The sequence below is a fragment of the Trichoderma harzianum genome (genome assembly GCF_003025095.1).
Source record: "Trichoderma harzianum CBS 226.95 unplaced genomic scaffold M431scaffold_3, whole genome shotgun sequence".
Taxonomy (NCBI): Eukaryota; Fungi; Ascomycota; class Sordariomycetes; order Hypocreales; family Hypocreaceae; genus Trichoderma; species Trichoderma harzianum.
In genome coordinates, this window is record NW_020209251.1 from 497817 (window position 1) to 520647 (window position 22831).

General features: G+C 46.0%; 7 protein-coding genes and 1 non-coding gene across 8 annotated transcripts; 5 read left to right on the top strand and 3 right to left on the bottom strand.

Moving 5' to 3' along the window:
- The first annotated feature begins 1200 nt into the window (after positions 1 to 1200).
- M431DRAFT_136067 (hypothetical protein) lies at positions 1201 to 2000 on the top strand. Its single transcript, XM_024912545.1, has 2 exons — positions 1201 to 1467; positions 1531 to 2000. Exons 1-2 carry the CDS (start codon positions 1262 to 1264, stop codon positions 1985 to 1987), a joined length of 663 nt encoding a protein of 220 aa, XP_024777097.1. The 5' UTR covers positions 1201 to 1261; the 3' UTR covers positions 1988 to 2000.
- A 632-nt stretch (positions 2001 to 2632) lies between these two features.
- On the top strand, positions 2633 to 4738 carry M431DRAFT_77752 (hypothetical protein; the record flags this gene model as incomplete). Its single annotated transcript, XM_024922612.1, has 2 exons — positions 2633 to 3127; positions 3236 to 4738. The coding sequence occupies 2 exons, from the start codon at positions 2633 to 2635 to the stop codon at positions 4736 to 4738; spliced, it is 1998 nt and encodes a 665-aa protein (XP_024777098.1).
- A 619-nt stretch (positions 4739 to 5357) lies between these two features.
- Positions 5358 to 5911, bottom strand: M431DRAFT_2549 (hypothetical protein; the record flags this gene model as incomplete). The annotated part of the gene is made up of 3 exons (XM_024913818.1): positions 5358 to 5398; positions 5466 to 5635; positions 5877 to 5911. 3 exons carry the CDS (start codon positions 5909 to 5911, stop codon positions 5358 to 5360), a joined length of 246 nt encoding a protein of 81 aa, XP_024777099.1.
- Positions 5912 to 9430: 3519 nt separating this feature from the next.
- Positions 9431 to 12162, top strand: M431DRAFT_547714 (hypothetical protein; the record flags this gene model as incomplete). The annotated part of the gene is made up of 5 exons (XM_024921253.1): positions 9431 to 9485; positions 9588 to 9741; positions 9795 to 10311; positions 10360 to 11513; positions 11865 to 12162. The coding sequence occupies 5 exons, from the start codon at positions 9431 to 9433 to the stop codon at positions 12160 to 12162; spliced, it is 2178 nt and encodes a 725-aa protein (XP_024777100.1).
- A 315-nt stretch (positions 12163 to 12477) lies between these two features.
- M431DRAFT_t61 lies at positions 12478 to 12577 on the bottom strand. Its single transcript has one exon. It is a non-coding gene; the product is annotated as a tRNA-Ile (tRNA).
- Positions 12578 to 14171: 1594 nt separating this feature from the next.
- M431DRAFT_2550 (hypothetical protein) lies at positions 14172 to 15278 on the top strand (the record flags this gene model as incomplete). Its single annotated transcript, XM_024913819.1, has 1 exon — positions 14172 to 15278. One exon carries the CDS (start codon positions 14172 to 14174, stop codon positions 15276 to 15278), a length of 1107 nt encoding a protein of 368 aa, XP_024777101.1.
- A 2495-nt stretch (positions 15279 to 17773) lies between these two features.
- Positions 17774 to 20566, top strand: M431DRAFT_547732 (hypothetical protein; the record flags this gene model as incomplete). The annotated part of the gene is made up of 3 exons (XM_024921254.1): positions 17774 to 18341; positions 18390 to 18423; positions 18696 to 20566. The coding sequence occupies exons 1-3, from the start codon at positions 18222 to 18224 to the stop codon at positions 20564 to 20566; spliced, it is 2025 nt and encodes a 674-aa protein (XP_024777102.1). The 5' UTR covers positions 17774 to 18221.
- Positions 20567 to 21283: 717 nt separating this feature from the next.
- On the bottom strand, positions 21284 to 21709 carry M431DRAFT_491655 (hypothetical protein; the record flags this gene model as incomplete). The annotated part of the gene is made up of 2 exons (XM_024916922.1): positions 21284 to 21293; positions 21327 to 21709. 2 exons carry the CDS (start codon positions 21707 to 21709, stop codon positions 21284 to 21286), a joined length of 393 nt encoding a protein of 130 aa, XP_024777103.1.
- Positions 21710 to 22831: the final 1122 nt, after the last annotated feature.

Genomic DNA, 22831 nt, shown 5'->3' on the forward strand with positions numbered 1-22831 from the left:
ACCCAGACTTTAGTCGCAAAACAAGCCTACAGGTAAGCATCACGGAAGAACTATTGGCTGCCCGAGCTAATTAAGAATATGTTTCCTCTTCAGAAGAAACACCAGCGAATGGGTACTCGTTTAGGAAGATGTTCAGGGAATGAACATATGTGAACATCGCATTATATATACACTTCTATACACTCGTTTGGAATAAGAGATGGTTAATTGTTATTATAACAATCAGATTGTATTTACTTAATACTCTCTCCCAGTTGTGTGACAAGAAATACACTGCCTGAATATCGGACCACCGTGGAGAAAGAGACTCATCAAGACCACCAAAAGTGTGATGCAATTAGCGTAGGTGTATATGGTGGAGAATGGATGAGATAGCACTTTAACAAGTTTCCATATGTAAATAGATATTGATGCTATACAATAGCACTAGCACCAGAAGTCAAAGAATTGTCTTTTGCAATAGACAAAGTTTTGAGACACATGGATGATGTGAGTAGTATGTAAGAGTGGAGATGCGGTGAAAACGTTCCGACAGTAGTGCAAATCGGCTGTAAACCTCGATTGTGAAATGACGATCGCGCTACGGAATTAGCAAGTAGACTTTGTGATTGGTTAAGGGGCTTAAGTTCCGGAGCACTAGCTGAGCAGCTAAATGCTGGAAAACTTGAAGTCTTGGTAACTGTGGGAAAATTGGCTTGCAAAGGGTCATGTATGACGTGGCGTACTAGATAGCTGGGCGATCTACTCCGGTATTTTAAGCCTAATCAAACTTCACACTTTAGGCCCAGTCTTGAATCATTCGACTCCAACCTCTTCAGCAAAATTCTGATCCAATCATCTATCCGTTGGCTATTGGAATGCACTACTGCATAGTCTTCGTGTCATAGAAGCTGGCAATTGAAAGCTTCTGGAAGTTAAAACGCCATTATTAACCTCTTATACCCATCTGTACAAGCCATGCTGTAAATAATGAGCAAAATGACAAAACGGACGCTCTTCAAGGCGCCTTATTCTCCCCGGTAAATCTTCTGCAGATGAAAGATGTGGCGCGAGGAGCAAAGTAAATTCTGTAGTCGAAGGAGTGTGCTGAAATCTATAGACGAAGTAATGACGTATAACTGCTGGAAGCAAGTATAAATGCGAGCTGATAGCTGATATTAACTGCCTACAAACATACATTTGCAGATATATATATGTGTGCCCAATTCTAACCTCTCCGGCAAATTCAATCACATCTTTGAAATCATATATTGCAATCAAGATGAACAAAGTCAAGAAGGCAGTTGGAAACTTCATTTCCCAAGACAACAGACATGACACCACTATGGATGAGGAAACTCGACAGTCGGTCACCAGCGAACATGTTCGGCCACAGCAGCAAGAAAACATAAGGACCGCCGTGGAGAAAGAGACTCATCAAGACCACCACCATACTACGGTTCAGCCGATTAATACTCAAGAAGTTCTGTTCGTTTACCTTGGCCTAGCCGGCCTATCTCTATAGACTCCTAATCTAACATATATATCTAGCCCAGAAAAGCATTCACACAAGGTGCTACCAACCGAACACAAGTCCTTCGAGCACGGTAGCAACAGAAATGTCGAATCATATCTCAACCGTGATGCCGCCAAATATAAGGACACGTCTGTTGTCCACAATACCACGCACGAAACCGCAGCTGAAGCGCCTGTCTTTGCGGGTGAACGAGTCCATCACCACGTGCACGAGCATGTTCAACCAGTAATCCAAAAAGAAACCATTGCTCCAGAGGTTGTACACACCACTGCTCCAATTCACGAAACTCATAATGCTGCCGCTGTGCATCACGGGACCAAGGTCTTGCCTCCTAAAACATTGGAAGAGTTCACCGGTGAACGAGGTTCGCTTCAAAGCAAAGGGTCTCACATGACTAATGAGTTTGAGGGGTGTCCAACCTTTGATCCCAAAGATCTGCAGAAGCATTCCGCTGAGGGCATGGGAAAATAATATGTAGATTGATAATAGGGATGAATGAAAGTAAAAGTTTTGTCAATGTTTTGTGCTTATATGATGAGCGTGATCTTCTCATCAAATAACTCCAGTCTGTCATGTGGCATCTCTTCCAAAATGTGTGATGTTGTGACATTGCAGCCCAATCGTATATCGAACTCGGCCATTTTCTGCACTGCTAGTTTTAGTACCTTGTCGTTGCGAGTATGCATGATGCCTTTCATTATGTACACCTGGATCGCGGGGAGATTAGCGGTTCCAATACCATTTTTTTTTGCCTCTATCCGGAATTAACTCAGCAGCCCGTCAACAGTTCTTGCCTTACTGGCTCAGTCATACGTAACGGATGCTTGGTGCATACTTTGGATGTTGCCCGGGTGATGCATTTCAACAACAATTTCGAGGCATTTCAGGATAAAATTGGAAGTTTGATGGGCAGGAGCCAACCCAAGTGTGATTCCAGCATGCAATACTTGGCGACGAACGAAACTTCGTATCTTCTCCCAAATCCGAACACACATTGAATCATACTCATCAGCCCTATATTTCTAGTAGCGACAAACTCCCGCCATAGGATCCGAAACCAATCCGAGAAGGCCCAAGTACTTAATTGACACAATGTCTGTACCACATCAAACCGTAATGAACTGCGAATTCCTTGAAGACGCGCATAGCGAATTTGCCCGGCTATACAATGACTATAATTGGCAAATCAGAGCCATTTGGCACAAGCTTGACAGAAATGAGCGGGCGAGACTTTTCCTGGATTATTTTAACGAGGGTTCTCCGCATAGCTACACCAGGGACAAGTCTGGGGAATTGGAGTTGAAGGCAGTGATAGTTCCTGAGTTGAACCTGAATGATGTTTCGACAAGTGCGAAATTTCTCTTGAATCACTTCAAACACCGTGCTACGACGTCTTTATTTGAGCAGTATCGGGTCGGTCTTGACGGTGCACTCGGCGACGGCCCTTTCGTTACTGAGAAGGTGAACAAGAAGCAACTTAGACCACGCCCAAATCGTCCAAACTACTATTATATCTTTACAGAGAAGTGGTATGGGGATCTCCTTGAGCTTGACAAAGAAGACAAAGGGACAGAGACATTGATTAAAGGCGGCGATTGTGTTTCGTACGCAGTGGGATCACTAATTTGGCACCGACAGTATACCTCGTTGATGGATTTTCGATTTCTGGTCCTGAGAATGCTTATGAAAACTCCTCGAGCATGGTGGACCGAAGAGCAGTGGGAATTGGTCAAACAAGACGACTCGACTGTTGTAGACAAGATGGCAGAGATGATCAAAGAGATGCTGGCAACCGGAAAGGCGCCGGGAAAGACCGTCCCGTTCGCTAAGCTACTTATTGGTGTTCAAAAACAGAGAGATGACCTCGAGGGTTACTTGGCTATTCTCCGCGATGAGCCATCTGTGTTTGTTTACAACGTCAACTCCTGGCTGCTCAGCCGGCCAGAACTAGTTACAGACGATAGAGGCTACAGCCTGCCACCCGAAACCGACAAACACATCGGCTGTGCCATTTTCGAAGTTGTCCGTGGCTGGATCCAGAAATTTGCCATCATGAGTTACATGTACAATCTCATGGAGATGTGGGACAATCCGAATACCAAGTCGGATTACAAGCGCATCATTCTTCAAGAAATTTCCAATGTATTCCACTTCGAGTACAACCGCGCTCAGGCTCATCTCATCAGGCACGTCCAAACAGGAATCGGGGCGAGATGTTTCAGGCGTGTGCCCAACGCTTATGATGAGGCCGGAAACCCAAGGGTGGTTATGAGGGTCAAGCCAGATGAGCTTAATGGGAGTGATTCTCTTCTGCAATACATGCTGCGCTTATGCCAGCCCCAGACGCATGCTTTACAGGCATTTCAGTGGGTCGACAAGTTGGATGATCTATACAACTCCAAACCATCCTGCTGGAAATCCCTACAACAGAGAGAGATGGATGCATTAGACGAGCTAATTACGATCGTGTTAGTTATTCAAGAATTGTCAAGGGCCGTAGCGCTACCACCTCTCTCTCGCAAAACAGGACAAACATTTATAAATGGATCCTGGGAGTTGGATTATGGCTTGAACAGAATCCGGAAAGAAATTGATTTACAGGCATTCTCAGTGCCAATCAATAAGCTACTCGAGCCCGGAATGGCAAACGAGGCATTGGTTCAACTCGACCACTTGGTTGTACTCCATACTGGCTGCAAAATGGACTTTTTCTGCCACTTCATTGTGCAAGAATGCTCGGCATATCACCGAGCCCAGTCTCAGGAGACTAAAGACATTGAACAGAATGAATACAGGTATCCTATTACGACCGCTTATTGCATCGCCGAAGGTTTTGATTTAAAGAAATACGACGAAAATAGAAGTCCTGTCCAAACATCAACGTCTGAGAATGAACAAACTGTCAATAAGCCGAACGAAGAACAGCTGCAGAAGTTGTATGCCAACCCAGCGGCGAAAAAGGTCTTCTCCACTCTCTTTGAAGAGCCAAAGGCCGGGGCCTCGATCACTTGGACCGCGTTTATAAGTGCCATGGTTGCCATGGGGTTTGATGTTAAACATGGGTATTGCTCCGTTCATGTACTCGTTCCACCGCGTAACATGCCTTTGAGGACGTTCTTGAGTGTTTCCCGACCCCCAAATCATAAAATAGAAGGGCATCTGATACCAACATTGGCACGCCAGCTGAAGAAGGCGTACGGAAAATTTATGCCTTTTGATTGAGTGGGATAGCTGGAGCTGCGTGTTTAATTTTGGTTACTGATAAGCGAGTTTTGGCAAATTTGTATGTATAAGAAAGCAATGGACCAAGCTGGTGCTTGGAGAGCGGGAAGTAGCTTGTACTACGGTGTGGGCGAAAGGTGTGCGCGAATTTTAAATATCATGGTTAATTTGGCACACTTAGTCAATGAATCAGAAATGAATACCAGTATGGTACACGTGGTATCCGAGTAGCAAGTTTATTGTGCTTGTCCTTTCCCTACGTAGTCAACGAAACCCGGTCGGCTGAGCATGATGTCGAAGCTCAGCTACGAATAGTATCTTTATGCAAGATCATCTTTGATCAATTATAATCAGACAATACGTATACGCAGGCTTGATATATTCCGACTACGTAGTCATCATGAATCACTGAAACTACTACTTAATAACGAGAAATAGCGTAGTTGTAGCAGATAGCGTTGACTTGAAATGAAAAGCTATCGCATTCTAGCTTGCTAAATAAACAGTAGTGGCTATATCCTTCCGGCAGCAGTTTAAGTCACATCACAAAATCTAGACTGCTATATCTAAGAAAGTGCATCCTATCGAATATTATGTGCGTGGCGATGCACTATCTTACTCAGAGTTTTGGGTGGATGCCCTTGTTTTTGATCGAGTCATCTATTATAGATATAAAACATTAGCCAGTTTCTTCTTGGTGAGATTCGATGTGATGGCTATGGCATACCAATGGTGGCAAATTGCGAACCAACGCCGTGGAGGAGATCATTCTGAGTCGTTACGACGATGTTCTCCTCGGGCATCTTGGCGCTGCCAGAGTCTCCCGCTTCAAGCATAGGCGGAGGAGAACCACTTCTTCCCTTGGCGCTCCATGTACTCGATATCTTCCTGAGATTACTGGAAAGAGCAGTTAGGCATACAAGTCAGAGCAATAAATGGTTGAGAAAAACAAAGCGTTTATATCGTGCCAGAGAAGGTTACCAAGAATAAATTGAAGAATCAATGGTGTTTCTAAGAAGAATGAGAAGGAAAGCTTTTTGCAAAATTATTGTCATTGATGGAAGGCCTATAATGGGGAAATCTGGAGAGTATTGTTGCAATCGGAGTAGTGGATGATTTTTTAAAGGATAGAACTTACTTAGGATTGAGGGTGGCAATAGGCCAGTTCTTCATGATAAAGATGGTAAATGGGGGAATTTGTGATATATGACAACTTCTTTGAGAATGGCAAGCTGAATGATATATTATCAAAAAGTATTGGGTTTCGGCGCCGGATGATAATTAAACAAACAAAAATAAGAGGAAACATCATTACTTTATATGCATTTAGCTGTCCGGATACATGGCAGTAGACACAGGTACAAAGCGAACCAGGCGAACCATACACCCAGCTTCAGGCTGCCTTAATCCATTAGCCTTCATTACGGTGGGAGGAATAACCAATGAAACCAATGGTGCAAGGTCATGAAATTAAAAGGCCTCTCTGAAGATCCATTTTTTGACGACGTCGTCACGCTAATGACCCGCCTTTTGACGACGTCGTCAAAAACGGATCTTCCAGCGTCCAGACTGGAAAATGTTTCGGCCAACGATAGAGAGAAATTAGCAGGTTTTGGAGCGTCTTAACTCGAAATAGAATGCCGAGAGGCTAACAAAAAAAAAAGGGAGGCGCTTCGATGCGTCGAGCGGGAAAGTTGCCGTAGCGCTTCGCGTCTGTTGAGCCGGCTATGCACCCACTCGGACGTAAACGGGCTGCCGCTATATGACATATTATAAGGCCTGCAGGACTTATTCGACTCTTTGGAGGCCTGGTTGCTCATAATGGGCCTTTCCCATCTCAGCTGTCGTTCTAAGATCGCTTTTGGTGGATGAATGATGGCACTGTTCATTCCAAACGCGAGCCGGATTAGAGCTGTTTAAGCCCAAAATTAGTTCATGGTCATGACCAAAGTAAAATGTCCCGTGATAATAAAGGACTTGTGTCTCTCATTTATTTGCAAGAACATCTACTCACCTGCTTGAAGGCATCATTAATATTGGGACAGGGATCTGCAATTCATACCTGCAATTCATACAACAGACCAATTTCGATTTTGATAGTATGGAAGTTAGTTAATCTGTCATAATTTCAGCTTAAGCAATCAACCTAAATTCACCATCCTCTAACAAATCCCTAGCAAACTACATTTTTCCTTTATGCGCCCACTCTAGGCTTACAGGGCGGCTGGTCCTGGGATTACTTCATAGCAAAGCCCATTTAAGGAGATTTATATTCCGGCACGTGGCAGACATGGCCTCCCGCTTTGACTTCCACTTCGATATCGAGATTCCCTCTATATGCATCCACTACTCCTGGCCATGATTAAAAGTCAGCTAGGGATGATATGATTCCATACTCGAACAAAGAACCCGCACTCTTCGTTTGTAAATTGACTATACTAATTTATTATCTTTAGGGTTCTTCAAACATGGTTCGTTTAATAAAAAACGCTCGTTTATAATACCACTGATCATCATAGTACTAAAGGGTTATGTCTACATGTATAACACACAAATGCACAGAATATTATTGAGCGACTACCTAACACTTCCAAGGTCATGAATGATAGCGCCAGGTTTGAGAAGATCGGCATGGAGCCGGCAAAAGTTTCCACTATTTCATGTGAAGGCCAAGTCCTTAGAGGTGGGGTCTCAGCATCGCTCCCGTCCACTATCTTTAGTCCTGTTCTAAGTCTCTTTAGTCAATACCGTGGAGTACGAACTAAGCATGAAGAAACGGCAAAAGTTAAGTGCACAATACTAAGAACTTTAGTTGGGGAGCGGAATGAGAGTCTCAGAATAAGAAAATGAGGTCATATTTCCCAAGCGATATGTATCCAACCCCGATTACTACCATGCCGCCGGTTATTTTTCCTTGGGCTTTTGATCTATTCAACTCGACGAAATACAGAATCAACAAAACGCCGCATATTATGCCAGATATCTATGTAATCTTGTATCGCTGATTTAATATGGCAGTAATATTCTTCTCATTGTGAAGTCTCAAGTGTCGTATGCATCGCTGCAATTGTGTCGGCCGGCATGTTGTGTTCGTTAATATAGGAGGGAGAGACAGTAGCCTTAGAGATTAAGATGGAGGTCCATATTCTGGATAGCATCATCTAATGTAGAACCATGAAAGTAAGCTATTGTCCACATCAAAAGAGATCACGGAGCCGGCAAGACATACCAGTGGCAGGAAACTGTGAACCGATGCCATGAAGAACATCATTCTGATCTTTTCTCGTGTTATTAGTCTGTGGTGCCTCAGTGGTGCTTGCGGCACTAGTTGAAGTGGCCTCACGATGGCTCATTCGGGCGATTGGTGGAGGGGAATCGCTCCTCGCCGCGGTGCTCCATGTATCCGTAGTATCCCTAAATCAAATACAAATTACATTTAGCTACGCTCTATGATCTTTGGGTAACCTCATGTTTGTTATAGAGAGCGGGCAAGAAAACTTGAGAGAAAAGTCCAAGATCGGCGACAATACAAATACCAGGCTCACACTAATTCATTATGACGATACATATGCCTCATATTTGAATTTGCCCATAAATTGAGGAATAAACGAGGATTTTTGACGATATTTCATAATAAAGAAGCGTTGGTATAACTCACAGAGAGGTCACTCCATTGGAGTCATGATTTTCCATATCGAGGTATGGCATTACGAAAGTTGCGGATAAATAAAGTCAACTTAGGGAACTGTATTTCAGCTGAGAATGATAAGGTATAAAATGACACCTGAGTCTGAACTGCTTTGAAGATGATAGATTGAATAAAAGAAGAGGAAGGAGAGGGGCTTATATAGGCCCCAGAGAAGAGGTAGCGAAGAGCAGTACATTGTTCATGGAGGAGGGGAAAAGCATTTGCCATTATTAAATGCAGCCAGAAATCCATTCAACCCTGCCCTCTCCTGGGGCTGACCGTTGCATTTGGCCAAATCCATAGTAGTGTGGTAGAGCTTCGAAGGGGAAGCCCAATGTCGAAACTTGCCGTGCTGCTGTTTCGTCATTAGCGGCAAGGCTCTGGCCATGAGAGAAACCCACATGTGCCTGTGCAGCTCCATCCCATTCATTGAGTGCCAGGTGGTCCATCTGAAGTATCTTCCTAGGATTGTGGCCAATTGAATCGCCACAAATTGAGAGTACATCAGCTGCCGCCAAAATTGGCCTCAAGGGCAAGTCTCGAAATTTAGATCAGTACTTTGAGCTACATAACGTTAATGATCAACACGGCGATCAAGCGACCTTTTTGCTGGCAAATCAAGTCCTTTAGTGTATCCAGTCCGTATAGAAATAAGGTGGATACAGGTACTTGGGTTGGACCACCTGGCACTCAATGGGATAGCTTAGAAACGTCAAAATATTCCGAGCCGTGGAAGGCGTACTCAGTACAGTAAAGGTCTCTCTGCCACGCTTGTGGTTGGCCAGCGAGGCTTTGCATTAACCTTTCTGGCGTCCCGGGTCCACTACTAAGCAACACGGGAACTAGTATATGTATCCATTAGTGCTCGACTTAACGCTGTCCCAGCCCGCAGTGGAGCTTCAGGTTCCAACCTGGAATTCCATGTTGTTTAGCGGACGCTAGCTTAGCCGATATTGTGGGGTTGCTGTGCGTTTGTTGGCTGGAAATGCTGGATGGAAAACGAAATGATGCCCAGCGCACCGCAGACTTATAAAGATACAGGTAAAGAGATGAGAGTATGTGAGTAGGCACAAGGCCTCGGCAGCTTTTGGCCGTCGTGTCCCTTTTTCACACGCCCCATTCACTCTCCTTCTACATCCTTTACTCCAAACTACATAACAGTCAACAGTCCGGATACCACTGGCAAGTCTCCACTAGCTATGGCATCGCCATCAATGCAGCTTATTCGTCAAAGATTTAGGCAAGACCTGTCAAATCTACTATTGCAAGGGCAGTTGAAGGAGCTTTTTATAAAATGCAGCGAAGAGGATCGCATGTAAGTACCTATGCTGAAGTAGTATTTGCTCAAAGGGTACTAAGTCACGGTAGTGTCTTGACAGATTATATGCACGAGTTCTGGATTCACACTTTTGTCACAGCCAAATACTGGGGACGAGGGCCCCTGCTGTGGACAATTGATATGATAATAGAATTGACTCTTAGCCCGTCGGTGATTCCCTCCTCAGCAGCTACAACTCCAGCAATCTGTTTTGCACCCTCGCCTCTACCGCCTCATGATGAAGCAGCATTTTTACCTACGCCTTCGCAGCACTGTCGATGGGTTATTCATGTCACCCACCAACAACAATACGCTAGCAAAGAAGAAGATAAGATGACGACCAAATCCAGTCACCCTCTCGAGGAGCCGTGGTCGTTAGCAGAACGTAACAATCATTCCTTTCCCCAGTCAATCCAACAATCAATTACGGAAAGCACATTCACTTCTTTATCACCTGAGCATTTGCCAGTCTCTAATTCGTTAATCGCCGAGTCACTGCGAACAGTTCCGAGTTCACTGCAATTAGAATCTTTGAGATTCGCGATAATGGCTGGGAACATAGAATCGGTGGAATGACTTCTTGTAGAAGGAATGGAAGATCCAAGCTCCATTGAGTCTCTCAAAGAGGTCTACCCTTACCACCTCGCAGCTAGCTACTTGGATGGTGGTAACACGTGCTGTTCTTTGCTCACTACACTTCTCGAGTGTATTGAAGACGTATATCCGGTCGCTAAAAATTACGAGGACATCATGGGACATACAGTCCTTGATAGCTTGACAATTTCTATTATACGTTCACATACGCGTGTTAGACCAAGAGAAGTCAGCTCCAACTTTATTGACACAGATGCGTATCCTGGAGAAGAAAGAGATGCATGTGGTCGATGGGATGTAGATTTTCCAGCAATTCGCCGGCTCTTTCAACGTGGCAAATACCGCGTTCCATTTAACTGGAAACATCCCTTCTGTCATAGCTCTGTTCAGGCTGTTTGTCACAACATGATGAGGATTTTCTCTCCTGGAGATTATATACCCCATATCAACCGCTTTAGCGGACTGTTTATTCGACACTGCGTCTCTTGTGGTACCAAACTCTCACTTGGAACCCTTCACTTGATAGTGGTATTGGCATACCATTTAGCAAATTCAGGCGTCCAAGGAGAGACACTATTTGGAGCTATGGCAATGCTAGTCTGTCTATTAAGGCTAGGAGCAAATGTTTCACTACAGGCGGAGGTATCATTCGATGAGATATTGGGGCTTACATCTGCAACTAGGTGTCATCATGCAAAATTAGACGCTGATGGTTTTATGCAAACAGTCCCAGCCGCAACTGTAGATGGCTGGAGCCCTGAATGCCAGATTGGCTGGCATTGCATGCGTGGAATCTTGCAGCTAGCCAAATCTGGCAAAATACATCGCCCAAGCACCATAACCAGTGCACAGTCAGACTCTGGTGATCCATTCGACTCTATGGTTATTGATGGCGATGATGTTTCGACGGTACATGGATCTACGGCGTCGTGTCAGCTGGTGCTCACCTATCACCAGTATTCTTCTTTTCCCTGTGGAAATCCCCAACTTGGTCTCATCTGGGCAGCTATTCAAGCTGAGATGCTTACTTATCGAAAGATTGAAGATTTAGATTCTTGGATCTCCGATAACTTTTCCATGGGTGCGCTGAAAAAGTGGCTGCGAGGAGAGTCAGTGGAGCTCGAGATGCCTTTTGTACAAAGAGACATGTTACAAGCGCATACGATCTGTGGATGGTTTGAAGAAACTTCTTTCCCTGTCCACACTGCGGACGATGTCACAAAACAGCATATCATGAACATGGATATAAACCGGAATCTGTACAGTCGGGCATCGTTTCACATTTAAGGGCAGCTGCATTAAGTGACAGCGCCTAGAGTACATGTACTCAGACTGATATCTCATTTGTATTGATTTATTTTCTCCTCTTAAATGAATAGAAATGTGATGTTTATTTTCAGAAGAGTTCATGCAACTAGAACAATACCAGGACTTGAACGGGCTGAGGTATGATTCGGAAGATTCCCAATGCTAGGCGAAGGATTCTTCCCAGGGATTAAAGTATATGTACTTCTAATTATCGCCAGTAATTACGAAGGCTCGGTAAACCTCTACTCTGTGCCATTTATGCCTTTTGTTACAATGAGCAAATGGGGACGAGAAATGCTGGATATCTCCCTTGCCACTCTGCCGGACTTCCTCATCCCGTTACTAGCAAATGATATTCAGAAGCCTCACAGTCTGTCTAGTGGCCTGATTCTTAGAACTTGGCTGCCGGTATCACCGGACTCACTAGCTGTTTCGATAGACACCGACCTGTCAACTGCACCATTCGAACTAAATACTACCAGGGATTTCCTGTCGCAAGCGTACATACCTATGTAGTAAACAGAGAGTCTGCCGTCAGGCAACTATAGGCAGAGGGGTTGCAAATATTTCTACCAGTTGGCATAGGTCTCAGTCGATAAATCGAGATACATCGAAAATTGGATAATTAAAGAAAAATGAGACACAGGAGGCCAGACGGGCTAGCGTAATCCGTGATAGTAGTTCACCTATTATTTTATGTTCCTTGTATGAAGATCTCAGACCCTAGGATCTGTTTTGACAAATGGTCAAAAGGGGACGAGTGATTTCATACGATTTATGGTAGAAAAATGTAAAAAAAAAAAAAAATTCGGATAACGCATCTGGGGCATTTGCTCCCGGCAGGGCTTGAACCTGCGACCTTCGCATTACCAAGGCTAGATTGTGACGTCCAGTATTAGTACGAAGCTCTAACCAACTGAGCTACGGAAGCGCATCCGAATTATGAAAGGGGTGCGTCTTATTTTAACCATAAAGCTATATTCATCCTTAGAACGTGATTTGCAATATCCAATTCAGCTCCCTTGATACATAAGATATATTGCGATCAACGAAAGTTGCAGCAGATAGTAGTAAGAGCCATATGTAGTATGCTCATCTGACACGATAAACTAAGAAAAGAAAAGAAAACCCCCTTTCCTTCGTGTAAATTTTCAGAAATAAATAAAGTCAATATTGGATATCTAGCGGCGGGAGAGCGGCTTACACCCTGACCATTTGCCTCCTGAAAAAGAATAAGGTTGGGGTAAATCACCAGCTGTGATGAGATTCCCGTGACCTATTGAAAGATGCGAGGGGCAAATCATACATTTGATTGCCTTTAGATGGGATACTGTGTTTCTATTTCCAAGTCTAGCCTGGGTTGTGAAATGCGTCCATAGGCCGGTGCGGCTGAGCCGACCCTTGATGTGATCCTCTCCCTTGCTCTGCAAATACATGAATAATTCAGAATTATAATGCAAAGTGGTTATGCAAGAGCTGGGGGAATAAGAGGTTGAAGGTGTGTGCGTGCCTCTTGTTTGATTGCATATTTGAAAGAGTTATAGACGTCATGCTCCAGTAACGATTGTGCAGAAGCAATCATATTTCCTCGGTGATTAAGAGTCTACAAGATTAATTAGCGCAATGAGCCTCATCTTCCAGATGGAAACTCACAGTCCAAATTTTTTGGCGCTCATCAGCTGGACAAGAGAGACCCCGCTCTTCGCGAAAGACATTATGGAGGAGTCTCTAATTTGATAGTGTTTTAATGATTCATTGCAACTATTGTACCGAGTCGTTTTGCTTTATACTCGAGACTCATAGATTCATTATCCTCAATGCATATTCACACCTTTGATACGAGGATTGTGTACTAGATGTACTGGAACTAAAGTCAACCGTTGCCATTTCCATATGTAGCCTCGACATTAGAAACACTTACAAAGCTGTCCAGCGGACTGGAGATTACTCAACATAGCACTTGGGTAACAAAAGTCTAGGCCACAAACGTGACAAATGCAATCAGTTAGTATATATTAATTGGAAAAATCTTTCCACTGAGCATAATGCGCCCAAGCCTTTGAGTGTTGATACCAGATTCAGCGAATGCCAAGCAGATCTACAGGGCATATACTGAAAGAAGAGTAATCACTCTCACCCATAACCACAACAAGAGAGCGATAACCCCATCTCCAAGAGGCCAATCAAATGAGATGACAAAAACTTTCCAGTAATCAGGAAAGTTTTGTGTGCTGGTGGGCTTCACTTAGTAGCATAGAGATTATGCTGTCGCAGCGTCTGATTTCAAAGCATTGCAGTGATTGTGGATACATAGAAAGATAACTCTTCATAGCAGACACATAGGTCGGAGACTATTTTCTCGATTGGCCGTATATATTCACGTAGCAGGGGTCTACTCAGTCGAGTGCTTATTGTTGCCGCAATTTACTTCATACACTTCTTCCTTGTGGCAACACTCAACGTTGACGATGGATTCCCAAGACATCCCTTAAATATTTGTGATTGGTGGCACGGGTGCCCAAGGGATGCCCGTTGTCAGAAGTCTTGTCAGTGATAAGAAATATCAGGTCAAGGTTCTGACCCGTAACGCATCATCTCGACGTGCCCAAGAATTGTACGGACTCGAAAATGTGGAATTATTCGGAGGAACTCTAGCCAACGAGACAACCCTTTATAACGGTCACCGCGGTTGTTATGGGGCATTTGTCAATATTGATGGGTTCAACACTGGCGAGAAGGCAGAAATGTTTTGGGCAATTCGCATTTATGAAATTGCCATTAAGGAAGGCCTCAAGTTCTTTGTATATGGGAACTATGACTATGCGCTCAAAGCAGGAGCTTATAATTCGAGGTATCGGTGCGGACATTTAGACGGAAAAGGAAGAATTGGAGAGTGGATTCTGTGGCAAAACACGACAAACATGGACAGAATGGATGCAGCTCTATTTACGGGAGGGCCATACATTGATATGAGTGTCAGTGGTGCAACCATGATGTCGCCAACCATCGAAGACGGTATCGTCACCTGGCGCATTCCAGTTGGCGACGTTGCCGTGCCTTTCGTTGCCCTTCAAGACTGTGGCTATTATGTCCGTTGGATGTTTGACAACCCTAGACGGGCCAGTGGGATGGATCTTCGGACTGCGATCGCACATATTAGCTTTCACGAAATGGCCGCCGCTTTTGAACGTGTTACTGGCCGCCCTGCACAGTATATCGAAATGTCAATAGACGACTACTGGGCGTTATATCGGGACATTGCTGATTTACCGACCGCCTACAATGCTGATCCCGATGATGCTAGTACAATGTCCACCAAGGATAATTTCACTGGCTTCTGGAACTTTTGCAAAGATGATCTCATGAAAAGAGAGTATGCTATTCTGGACGAAATCCACCCGAATAGAATCAGGACTGCCGAACAATGGTTCCGTATAGAAGAGGCCAATGGTCAAGCTTCTGGGAAGGGAAGTCTCTGGGATAGAGTTCAGCCTGAAAATCTACTGGAAGTTCTGAAACGAGGTGAAGATGGGGACCAAGGGACTTTGCAACAATGTCTTGAAGCTACTATTGATATGGGCACAGCGATACCAAATGCCTCGAAACTATCGTCTTTTATCAGTGGTCGGTAGCTCAATTTGTTGTTGTGCCCAAAAAGCATCACATTGTATGATAAGCAGCAGCATCAACTTCACCGCAAACATATTCCTAAGTTCTGCGATACGTCCAGAGACAGCTGGCTAATATTCACCATCTGACTCAATCGTCCAAAGTGTTTTGTTGAAGATTGTTCAAGGAGATGATGAATCCAAACAAACCTCTGGGGTAAAACACAGAAAAACTGCAGCGGCTCATCCGCTCGCGGAACTCAATCTCAAACCAATTGAATGGCCACATCAACTCTTGCAGCGAGCGTTCACACGGTGCATCATCCAATACATCGTTTTACGGCGTCGGATAGTAGGCAAAGGGTATAATCACACAGTGCATCTCCTTAGCGACAGCCTCAAAGCCAGCACTAGCAAAATAAATCATGTAGCCACGAAAAACCATGGGGAGCCATCACAGAGAAAAAAATCTATGACCCCCCTCAAACGTGCGGCAAATGTTCGTCTAGCAACGTAAATCCTCCAACTGCGACGTATCTACGGATATGATGAGAAGGCCTCACACCTGTATCAGGTGCTCATGTTGAGGGTGTTGCGTGATGTGAGAAGGAGAAAAGAAGAAAATGGAAGAGAAAAAAAAATTGAAGAGAAGTGGAGGGCTTGGTGTTCCATTTAAGGACTAGCGTAAGTCGTGATGTGCCAAATGCCAAGTTTGCTTGTACTCGTACAGCATCAAATTGCTCTGTGGCGGGGCTTACGGGACACAACTGATCGGACACTCCGTAGGACAAAGATTGGGCATTGGAGGCTGCACAGCCTGAAAGCCAACGATTTCGGCATCGTCATATTGTCTCGGTGTACAATTATGGTGATATAACGGTGGGTGGGCAATATGATAACACTGTGCACCAGCCAGGAAAGAGACTTTTTAGCTTCTTTGACGGCTGGGTTGCAGTGAAGGGAGCAGCTGAAGGATGACAGAGTGGCAAAGCACTTGAATTGGAGAGGTTGAGTGAGATGCAAGTTAGTTTGTTATTGGCCGAGTGTATGTGGTTGGGGTAGCATGAGATGTGCATTCAGAGCCTGCAGGGCATGCGGTTCGCTATATCGGCCCAAGACGGTGGCCATTGGTGGTGAGACACATGAGCGTCATTCCTTTCCCTTTCGTCGTTGGCAGTGTATTGGCTAGATGGATATCAGGAGAGGGGCTGATGCAGCAGCAGTTGGCAGTTCGCATCAAGGTAGTAGTACTATTGTATGTAGGTGTGTAGTTGGAGGCCGTATATATCCAGATTGGACAGATGAACAAGTCGTCGCTTTTGACAGCGCTCTAGCCGCAGATATATTCCTGGAAAATGACATCACCTGTGAAACGACAATCTAGACCCTTAGATGCGCCTGCATACTCGTACATGCATGTGTCGATGGACCTATATTTGCATTCAAGCCTACTGCAACCTTGAATAGTCCCTAGGGATTTTGAGCAAACGCAGGTCGTTTGGCGCACGCGACCACAAATCAACTGCGGGCGTCATCCGCCTACTCCAAAAAAAACTGCTCAGGTGAGCGCAGGTGCGCAGCCACGATCTTCAACGGTAAGACTGGCCTGGTTCCAAAAGAGAAAGAGATCGAACGACATGGTCACCACAGGTGGAGAGAGCGGGATGGCAATAAATGGAGCATATAGGGATAGAGCAATAGAGAAAAAGGAGAGGACCAAGAAAAAGGCGGCCAGTTTTCCCCCCTCACATGCGAAGACACAGTCGCGTGCTCACGCTCTGGCAGCTTGTTCGCTACGGGCTGTGACACCAGGCCTTTCGTCGATGGCGTCTCGTCGCCGCACGTGGAGCCGAGCCGGACTCGAGATTGGCTCTAGCGACGACAACGAAAAAAGAAGGGTCCGGCAGCTCGGAACTCTGGGCGGGAGCTAGGCGGAGACGGCGAGAGTGTAAAAGGGAGCCAGACAACCAGATATTGCTAGCATGTCTAGCATCGTGGTGGGGGAGAGACGCGCGAGAGTCAGACAAACGGCTCAGCAGCCCCTCCTTGCCCTCCCTGGCAGAGCCGATGGCGATGAGGTTTGGAGATTCGGTCGCTTGGTTGGCCGTTGAGCGCTGCACCGTTAGGGTGGCTGTGGAGCCGGATGCAGAGCATCTCGGACATAATTTGGTGGTGGGAGGATCAGCAGGACCCTGGGCTGGGCCATCGAGGTTCTCGTCGGGGCTGAGAATACGGGGAAGAGCGATTTAAGTCGGGAGCCGGCGATGGAGATGGGATCATGGCTGGCTGACGGCCTTGCTTCTTTGTTCCAGGTTGCTATATTAATACAGGCAGGACCCGGAGCTGGGCGTATCATCCCATTGTCGAGAATGACTCGTTCTAGCCTCGTTTCTTCTGTCTCGGCTCTCCATATTATTTCCTTTTAGCTGAGAGACATCCAAGCTTTTTCTAACTCTACTTTCTTCTTATTTTGAGCACGAGCATCTACCAAGGTCTCATCTCGTCACGTTACTTCCTCTTTGACTCCAACTGCTGCCCATCCATTCCTCAGTTGGACACAGACTGTCTCGTCTCAGCAGGCAGACGCAGCCAACAGTTTGGATCATCGCCAGCTGATTGGCACCGATGACCTCATAGCCTCAGCGCCCGCCACGCCACACCACCGCAAGTTTTACTTCCGCTGTCAAAAGAATTTCAACCCCTGGACCCTTAAAAAAACTTCATTCGGTGTCGAGTCTAGCAAAGCCTCGTTGGAGCGATGCGTCTTTGAGTTTTGACGATTCTTACGACTTTTTTTTGTGTCTTTGGTCATTTGTCTTTTTTGTTTTTTATTTTTACTGCTGTTCCTCATCGGCGGATTCTTGCCTGTATTCAGCCCACCTACATACCTGTACACACAGACGGCATCTCCGAACCTAAAGAGAAAAAATAACGAGACAACATCATCACCACGCACAACATCCCACGATGCCTCGCCAACGCGGCGGCGGCGTCAATCGACGGCCATACCAGCTGATGCTTCTCGCTTTTGCATCTCTGACCTCCAAAACCCTCGCCCTGCCCTCCGCAACTCGCCTCGACCAACAAGTTCTGCGCCCGATCGAGCCCGAATCCGATGCGCTACCACTGCAGCAGCGGAAACTCAGCGGCCGGTTCCTGCATATCTCAGGTGCGTTGCATTGCGCTGCGTGAAGTTAAAAAATTTGTCCGCCTGCGATTGGCACACCAGATGCTTCTTTGCTTCTACTGGTGCTTCCACCTTATCTCTCGCTATCTTTGCAATCTCCAATCTCCAATTTGCATGCGACGCTGCACCTTTTTTTCTTCTGTCATGGTGGCACCCGCCACCAATCGACTCTTGTCTCTTTGATTAGCTGATGCTACATTGCATCGATCTGGCATGATTGGCAGATCATGGACTGACCGTGATAATTGGTGCAGATTTCCACCCTGACGAACTCTATCGCGTGCACACATCCACCGAAGAAGGCATCGCATGCCACCGAGGAAAAGGATTGGCTGGATCGTATGGAGCCGAAAAGACGGATTGCGACACTCCGTTTTCGCTTGTAAACGCCACCTTTACCTGGATCGAGGAGAATATCAAGGATGATATCGATTTCGTTATCTGGACGGGCGACTCGGCCAGGCACGATAGCGACGAGCAGAATCCTCGACACGAGCCCGAGATCCTGAGGACGAACCGCATCATTGCCGACAAGTTTGTCGAGACATTCTCATCTCCCGAACACGGGCTCGAGATCCCCATCGTGCCTACTTTCGGCAACAATGACTTCCTCCCCCACAACATCATGTTGCCAGGGCCCAACAAGTGGTTCGCAACCTACAGTGACATTTGGCGCCGCTTCATCCCCGAAGAGCAGCGTCATTCCTTTGCGTTTGGCGGCTGGTTCTACATCGAGGTCATTCCCAATCAGCTTGCCGTCTTCAGCTTGAACACAATGTACTTTTTTGATCGCAATGCCGGTGTGGATGGCTGCGCCCACCCCTCTGAGCCTGGCTACAAGCACATGGACTGGCTGCGCGTGCAGCTGCAGATCCTGAGGGAGCGAGGTGTCAAGGCTATTCTCATGGGCCACGTGCCACCTGCTCGGACGGAGAGCAAGCAAAATTGGGACGAAACTTGCTGGCAAAAGTACACGCTATGGCTCAAGCAGTACCGCGACGTTGTAGTTGGCTCTCTCTATGGACATATGAACATTGACCATTTCCTTCTCCAAGATGAAAAGGAACTGACTCCGGAGCTTGGTATCGACCAAGTCCGTACGCGTGGCTCTCCAGACGAGTCAATATCCATCTCTTCCAAAGAAGATTACCTTCAGGAATTACGGGACACATGGACGGAATTGCCCAAGGTTGTTACTCGTGACTTTGATAATGAAGCCAATGAGGAAGACGATGAAGAGACGGAGTTGGGCAAGAAAGAGAAGAAGGGGAAGAAGAACAAGAAGAACAAGAAGCTGGGTAAGATCGGCGGCAAGTACGCTGAGCGATACCAACTCTCCCTCATCACGCCCAGCGTTGTGCCAAACTACTTCCCCACACTTCGCATTTTTGAGTACAACATTACCGGAATCGAAGACGTACCTGTGTGGCGAGATGCATACGACCAGGCAAACCCACCTACGGCGTTGGAACTCCCGGAGGATGCCATCGACTACGAGAATCCAGAAGAAGTCTTGATCGAGATTCTGAAGAAGAAGCACAAGAAGGACAAGAAGAAGAAGGACAAGTCGCGCAGGCCACCTAAGGACCACGACCTGGTCGTTCCTCTGGACCCACCCGAGGGTTCGACTCCTGGCCCTGCCTACTACCCTCAGCTCCTCACCCTGACTGGGTACACGCAATACTTTGCCAATCTCACTCACATCAACGATGACCTCCCTGATGTTGGCGTCGACATCGCCAAGTGGCGCAAAGGCCAACACGATCACAAGGAACCCAAGCATGGAAAGCCAAATCCACGAGAGTTTCAGTATGAAGTGGAGTATAACACATTTGAAGACAAACATTACAAATTGCCCGACTTGACAGTCAAAAGCTACCTAAAACTGGCCTATAGAATGGGCCAGAGAGAAGGCAAAACGCTGGACGCATACGAAGAAGATGAAGATGTGGATTCAGGAGCAGACGAATACGCAGACAATGAGCCCGAATCATCACTCAAGAAAGGAAAGGGAGACAAGAAAAACAACAAGAAGAGCAAGAAGGAAAAGAACAAGACTTGGCTGCACTTTTTGGGCCATGCCTTTGTTCGCACGGTACCCAATGAGGAGCTGGAAAAGATGTGATTGACGCATCATTGGTCGCCATTCTTTACTCTACTCATCTCTTCTTTATACCCTTTCTCTCTCTCTTGTCAATGATTGGTGGGTGTTGGGACTGCTGGATTGCACGGCCTTGGCGTTTGGGATTCATATGCGAGTAACCATCACGTCAGTGACGAGGTGGTACCGCATTTTTATTTTATTTTTGGCGGAACTGACCGTGTTATGGTCTGGGAGGAGGCATTGAAGCGAATTTTCTTCTTACATATCACGGCATTGTTATTCCCCTGGTATTATACCGGTGTATTTTTACGGTAGATCGTATGGATATATACATATACCCCTATCTGAGTTGGTAGTATCTCATGGAACGAACTGTGTTCATATTTCCCAAGTATTAATGAAAGAGTTGTATATACATGTACACATGTGCAGCGTAGTTTGCATGTCTTAGACATACAGTGATGTGATCTCACCATAAACCCATTTGTCCCCCTTTACCCCTTTCCACTGAGGCCTCGTAGAAGTAGAGCCTTCAAAAAGTGTTCGTTTCGAGGATTGCCCGTTTTACTCCAGCAAATGATGTATTAAATTAGTATTGGTTTGGGTATTTAGCGATAGGCATGACATTCCCGTCATGAGATAATGGGTCGAAATATATATCCGACCAGCAATCGTAAGACTTCGTCACTCGAAGAAATCACAAACTGAAAAAGAGTGTCTTTATGACCATTAATACAATCATCGCGGGCTGAAATGTGCAAAAAGAGTAGCCCAAACATACCATGATTCCAGCGGCCCCGGCTTGAGAGACGGAAACGGCGGCAAAGGAGACGGCCCTTGAGACGACACCGACGTCGATGGCGACAAGAGCGAGGGCGATGCAACAGGCGACCTGAGCGACGAGACGTCGGTGACTTCGCTGGCGCTGTCGTCGTCGAGGCCAGTCTCTTTGAAGACGGATTTTCGGCCGCGCTGCAGTTTGTTGCTGTCGCTGCGGAAGAGCATCGCGTAGAGGCCCTCGCCTTCGCGGAGGCGGTCTTGGGTTCGTTGGGAGTTGAAGGCGGGACGGGTTGGGTTGTTGATGTCGATGCCTGAGGAGGTGGAGGTGGAAGATGGGACGGAGAGCATGTTGGATGAAGTGGTGGTGGCGCTAGCGGTATTCATAGTGTTGAGTGAAAGATGATACTCAAACGAAAATGAACAAGAGTACGAGTAATTGATGAGTTGATGGGAGAGATTTGCTTATGGGAGGGTTGTATACGTGTATGCAGTATATATAGCCATGTAAATGGACGGCTTGTTGACTGAACAACAAGAGTTGTACAAGAAACAAGAATTGAGCAAGATGCACCGTTTAAAAAGAAGCGAGATTTCTGAAACATGCAAAACGCATTTACATGCAAGGGAGGCAAAGATAAAGCCCTTTTATCTTTTTTATCTTTTTTCAGGTTTAATTTACCCCGAGACTAAAAGATTCCCGCTCAAGGGAGGGCCCGGCCTCGATTGAATCTGGGTCCTGTTTCTGCTTCCTCCATCATCCTCATCCTTCCCCCCCCACAGATTTGCTCTGGGCTGAGGTCAACGGTCAAGCCCAAGCATGTGGCTGATCGCTTTAGGGAGCTGGCATATGTGTGGCGTCACGTATGAGGTGTTGTCTTGGCATGTGGGAGGAAGCAATTAGCCGTCGCTAGTCACAGGCACCGATTTGACTGGGCGAGAGACAGAAAATGGTGACTTCACCGGGCAGGGGTGCTTGTCTGGGGCTACGATCACGATCACGATCACGGCTGAGGGGGGATGTGCAATTTCGCTGTGGCTAGTTCAGGACATGGGCTTCAGATTTGCCGCGTTTGGGTGCGGAGAAAGGGTTGTTTGAGATGAAAATATGCATATGACGAGCTCGCATCCGAGGTTACACAGATATGCCGTGTTGCACATGGAGATTCGGTCGCATCACCGTCCGTGTTTCACGTATTAGAAACGGAGAAAAAAAATTAATTAACTGAATGAATGCGGATAAGAACTAAACAGCTTCAGGAAATGGTATTGCGAATCCTTCTGCATTCAATTGTGATCGACGCCTTATTACGCAAAAGGAGGAAGAAAAAAGACGGGGTCGCGCATTATTGAATCGAGGATCTTAGAATGAAAAAGATGAGACATTATGGGGACGAGGGTTGTGACGTCACGTCTTGAGAAGATGGTACGACCTGGAATTTTTTCTGCATCTGCATGAGGCTTATCCTTATCTGAAGGGGAATGTTATGCGGGAAAAAAAAAGTTGAA

Coding starts and splice junctions, on each gene's coding strand:
- M431DRAFT_136067 (XM_024912545.1), top strand. CDS start 1,262: ATGAACAAAGTCAAGAAGGCAGTTGGAAACTTCATTTCCCAAGACAAC. Junction 1,468..1,530: donor ATTAATACTCAAGAAGTTCT/GTTCGTTTACCT, acceptor ATATATATCTAG/CCCAGAAAAGCATTCACACA.